Source organism: Dreissena polymorpha, unplaced genomic scaffold (genome assembly GCF_020536995.1).
Source record: "Dreissena polymorpha isolate Duluth1 unplaced genomic scaffold, UMN_Dpol_1.0 chrUn138, whole genome shotgun sequence".
In the NCBI taxonomy this organism is placed as follows: domain Eukaryota; kingdom Metazoa; phylum Mollusca; class Bivalvia; order Myida; family Dreissenidae; genus Dreissena; species Dreissena polymorpha.
The window spans coordinates 499-6,149 of NW_026273452.1; the positions used below are offsets into that span (position 1 = coordinate 499).

Consider the following 5,651-nt stretch of genomic DNA (forward strand, 5'->3'; position numbering starts at 1 on the left):
CATTTGTTTAATGCCATACTTTCCTTATATTAATAAAAAGAAGCAAAGGCTTTGATCATACCGAAAATAAAAGATTCCCAGGTTTAATTACTTAAAAATAAAAAGATTATCGTTGTAAAAGAGATCGATTAATTAACAACATAATTGACACGTAGATTACCGCAGGCGGGAGATGACAACAATACACGTGTCATAACCACGAAAGCGTGATTACCTTGCTTCGTGGTAAAGATATTTTCAAATATACGGGTATTGAAATTAAAAAATAATATGAAAAAGGTCTTTGCCGAAATTTCATTTTTGCAGAAAATATTGGGGCGGCAGTCACCTCCCCAGCCGCCCCAGCTCCGACGCCTCTGTGATTGATTGTAGTTAATAACGTGAATGTAAAGTAGAAATAATCATTACTTGTTATAGGGCCTGCAGTTATATATGTGATATCAAATTAGGGCATTTTGTTTCTTTAGATGTCAGGGTTGGACCTTGACAAAGATCACATTCTCGAGATGGCATGCATTGTCACAGACAAGGATCTTAATATCGTAGCTGAGGTGAGTTAACACTGACTTTATATCCGTTGCAGCTGGAAAGTCTGACTAAGTCATAAAAAAAAAAGTTGCCAAATTATATGCTGTCCATGATAAGTTCCACCGGATGATGGGTATTTTCATTGCCGCTCATTTGACTTAAGTAAGGCATCAACTTTCTTGTATAATCCTTGAAAAAGTCAGCAAGTAAACATATTGATGAAGCGTTGTCGTTGTTTGTTTACTTATTTGATGCAAAAAATGCTCAAATTAATATTTGCAAACACGTTTTTTCAAATGAATGTGGCACTCGCATAAAAACTGGTATATAAAGTGAGACCACTATAAAACTATGTTAAAGAATTATGGTCTGATTTCACGACATTTTGCAAACCACATAAGACTTAACAATATTAATTCAATGGCGTACATTGATTCATATACATACCTATACAATTTCTGTTTATGATCTTCTTGTGTGGTCAACGAAATAAAATGGTGTAATCAGGTTAATTGTTGTACTTCTTATAATTAAGTTTTCCGCTTCTGCTAAAAAAAAATATATAAAGGGGTCTCTTCTAAAAGAAAATCCAGTTTAGGAAAGGGTTGTCCATGATAAGCCTGTGCGGACTTTATATAGTAGGCTTATCTTTGACAACACTTAACGCGCATGAATTAAGCTAAATTTTCCCAGAACGAGGATCAAATAATTACACACTTTTACAGACGCTTAATTAGGTCTAGATTATCTACCTTGTTATTTCAGTCAGAAGACCTTGTCATACACCAGCCAGATGAGGTTCTTAACGGGATGGATTCATGGTGCACACAACATCACGGAGAGGTAGGTAAAACGAAAAAAAATGTACAAGTGCGTGCACATGTGTACATAAATGTCCCTTGTCTATATGAAAAAGCATTAATGTAACAGTTAAGTATTCGTCCTCCTCTAAATGTGTTTATTTATCTTTTTTCTAGTCACGGTTAACAGAAGCAGTCAGGAAGAGCAAGATTTCACTGACAGAAGCGGAAGACCGGATGCTGGAGTTCGTCCAAGAGCACACGTTTCAGCGTACGGCGCCGCTCGGAGGCAACTCTGTGCATGCGGACCGCGGCTTCCTCGTCAAGTACATGCCTCGCTTTACCGGGCACCTTCACTACCGCATCATAGATGTCAGCACAGTAAAAGAGCTTTCAAAGTAAAGGGATTTCGCCATTTTTATTGGTGTTGTGTAGTACATATGAGATGCGTTCTGGGAAAATGAGCCTTAATGCTTCTGCGTAAAGTGCCGTCCCACGTGGCTTAATGCTTGTATGTCCCAGTTTTTTCCCCAGATTAGCCTGTGCAGTCAGCGTTTTAATGAAGTCTTTTCTGAGTAAAAATCCAATGTAATCTAGAATGGCACATTATGCACATGCACTCGGTCCAGTTTTGCCAGAACGAGGCTCATTTGTTGGGCATTGTGTAGTACATATGTGTCTTGTTCTGATAAAACTGGGCATAATACATGTGCGTAAAGTGTCGTCCCAGATAAGCCTGTGCAGTCCGTACAGGCTAATCAGGGACGACACTTTCCGCCTAAACTTGATTTTCAGTAAGGTGGGATTTCCTTAAAACTAAAAATACCATTAAAGCGGAAAGTGTCGTCCCTGATAAGCCCTGCACAGGCTTATCTGGGACGACACTTTACGCACATGAATTAAGCCCAGTTTTCTCAGAACAAGACACATATCATCCAAATGCATTCAAATGTTGCTGACAACAAAACATCGGATGGCCGGTATATCTTTATAACTAAAAAAATTGTTCTTTGCGAAATTATAATTCTCTATGTACCAGTACACTAATCTAATCAATTGATGTGTCTTTTCGTGTGGAATTAAGAACGCTCTAAACGGCGTCATTATTTTATTTACTCAAAATATTGTTTTCATATAATCTGAATAAGAATAATGACATCGCTTCTCTTCATGGTTTTCTAGTATATTGCTGTGTTTCAGACGCTGGTTTCCTTTAGAATACTCTAGCGCACCAGCCAAGAAGCTATCACACAGGTACAGTCATTACATGAGTCAAATGTATTACACTGATTATAAATTGCTTAGTATCCTTGTAATGCATTCAACTGTAAGATCGATATAAGAATCAATGTGCTATTAGCATTAGTTAACGGTATATAAATTTATGTTTATTAAAATATGCTCTCCTCGCTGTGGGAAAAACGGGCTTAATGTATGTGTGTAAAGTAACGTCCCAGATAAGCATGTGCAGCAGTCTGCACAGGCTTATCAGGGACGAAAGTTTCTGCTTTTATTGTAATTTTCGTTTAAAATATCTCTTCTCTTAGCGAAAAGCCAATTAAGGCGGAAAGTGTCGTCCCTTATTAGCCTGTACGGAATGCGCAGGCTAATATGAAACGGCACTTTTCGCACATGCAGTAGGCTTCGTTTTTCAAAAGCACGGTTCGTATGTAACGTTCGGTGGTATTATTTCAGAGCGCTGGATGACATAAAGGAGAGTATTGAAGAGCTCCGCTACTACAGACAAAATGTATTCAAACCAACATGACATCAGCCACGCAACAATTATCGGCTAACATACTGATTTTGAATATTTGGAACAAAACGTGACTGCAATGCTGTATACTTAGTATCTGTGGTAATTCGCCCAAATAGAAACTTATGATACAACATTACATGTGGTTTATATAAAAATGCAACATAACTGTATGTTCATAGAAGGGACTGAAATTGAAATGCCTAGTTTAAATTAAGAGTGATGAAGAAATGATAGTGTTTTTCCGTAAATTATTAATCAACAAAATATAGTGGACCAATGTAAATTTACGTAAACGAGTTAAAGGTACTCTCTGTTTTATTCTCCAAACACAGTTTATGCATTGAATTTCCTTGTATAAGATCATTTTTAAAGGAATTAACTACAACGGGCATTTTTGCATGCACGCGGCATCGCTGAATAACATTAGGTTAAATTACGTCAACATAAAACAGCGCACAATGAATGAACCATTTTGTTTTGTACATTTGAACAGTCTATATTATATAAATATCTTAACTTACATTTATTTAACATCTGAAAGACGTTTGCATGTATTGATGTTTGTGTTTTAGATGCATGATCAAGTGCTCATGGTGAGCTATACTTTTGGGTGGCTATACGTCGTTGTATGGTGTCCGTTGCCAGTCGTCAACAATTTGCTTCAAACTTATCTTTTTAAACGTTAGATAGACGTTCATAAAATTTTAACGGAATGATCATTAGGCGACTATCGCATAGTGGTTCTGTTCATAATTTTTTAAATCATATCACAAGGGTCTAAAATGGATAACATTGTTTCTATTGCGTTGTTTAGAAAAATAAACGTAAAAGGTTTTTGTCTAAAACGACGAGCCGAACATGCGTACTATTTGGCTTGTACATGTATCCTGCTTATTGTCCCCTACCGGTTTCACCGGAGGGGACTTATGGTTTGCGCTCCGTCTGTCAGTCTGTCCGTCCGTCTGTCAGTCTGTCCGTCCGTCAGTCCGTCCGTCCGTCACACTTTTCTGGATCCTGCAATAATTTTAAAAGTTCTTAATATTTTTTCATGAAACTTGGAACATGGATAGATGGCAATATGGACATTATGCACGTCATTTCATTTGTTCCTACGTCAAAAATTCGGGTTGCTATGGCAACAAATAGACTAGAAATACTGCTGAAAATGGTGGTTTTCTGGATCCTGCGATAAATTTAAAAGTTTTGAATATTTTTTCATGAAACTTGGAACATGGATAGATGGCAATATGGACATTATGCACGTCATTTCATTTTGTTCCTACGTCAAAAATTGTGGTTGCTATGGCAACCAAAAAAATATATTCTGAAAATGGTGGAATTTCTGACAATGGTGGAGCCGGTAGGGGACCATATTGCTTGACAATAGCCTTGTTATATTAGCGTGAATTGCACAATTATTTAAATTAATCTCTTAAACATTGAAAACCTGGTTTCGTGGCGTTACTCCGTGGGTACCTGGGTTTGCGTGCATTTAAATACCCCGGTAATATACACTTAAAAAACATTTCCTCTGAAACCTCAACGTTCAGGTGTTTGGTGTTCGTTATGTAACATCATGTGGTCGTTTTCTCCAAAGAGTGCTAACAATCATTCCCATGGTATCAAAATTGGCTCCGCCCTTGAGGCTACGTACTCTCCTTATATGTCTCTAGTGTAACCTTCAAACAATATCTAAAACCGCAAGGCCCTGATATTTGGTATTTAATAAGCATGTTACATGGCAAGGTGGTCTTCTGCCAAGTTTGTTAAAATCGTGCCCCGGTGATTAATAGGAACCGTCGTGCTGGTAACTCGTTCATCTTGTGGAGTAACATTGTATTTATAGACTTCAAAAGACAAAAATACTTTATAAATATTCTCATTAGAAAACACAATGCCCAAAAATTTATTAAGAATTGTTACTAACAGGTCCGTAGGCAGGGTTTTGAAAGGGGGGGGGTGCGAATTTTCATTAGAAAATTTTGAAAATGAAACGTAAAAACTTGCATTCTGGTGAGCATTTTTGTATGAAATTTGACTTTCATTGACCATACTCAGTGACTGATGGACATAAATATGATATAACATACATGAATTACCCACTACCATTTTTCAATAACTACCTTTTTCGATCAGTCACGGAAATACACTATTTTATACGATGTTTAACCCGACACTAGTACGCGCGCACACACTTTGTTTACAAATGCAACAACAAATTTATAGAATTAAAAATCAACAATAAGAACAGTATAAACATCATTATTTATTGGAATCTTGATACATTTGGTGTATTTTACCATTCTTATATTCTACCTTTCTTAAATCATGAAGTTATGCGGGTTCTTTAATTGACGTTGTTCAGTCCTTTACCTACGTTGGGGTCTGCTTCTTTCCTTCTCTTTCGCTAAATAAAATGGCTAGCGAAAATGCAATTAAGGGGAAGCGTGCCTTGAATGGCATATTATCGTCATTGTATAAATATGGTCAACTATCTAATTCGGTCTTCTTTAAATTGTTTAACAGTAAAATAAGTCCTGTTTTATTACATGGAAGTGAAATTT

The 5,651-nt window shown here is 36.8% G+C and overlaps 1 protein-coding gene across 1 annotated transcript; it reads left to right on the forward strand.

Moving 5' to 3' along the window:
- The first annotated feature begins 309 nt into the window (after positions 1-309).
- On the forward strand, positions 310-5,651 carry LOC127864136 (oligoribonuclease, mitochondrial-like). Its single transcript, XM_052403828.1, has 5 exons — positions 310-551; positions 1,294-1,371; positions 1,506-1,726; positions 2,529-2,582; positions 3,024-5,651. Exons 1-5 carry the CDS (start codon positions 468-470, stop codon positions 3,094-3,096), a joined length of 510 nt encoding a protein of 169 aa, XP_052259788.1. The 5' UTR covers positions 310-467; the 3' UTR covers positions 3,097-5,651.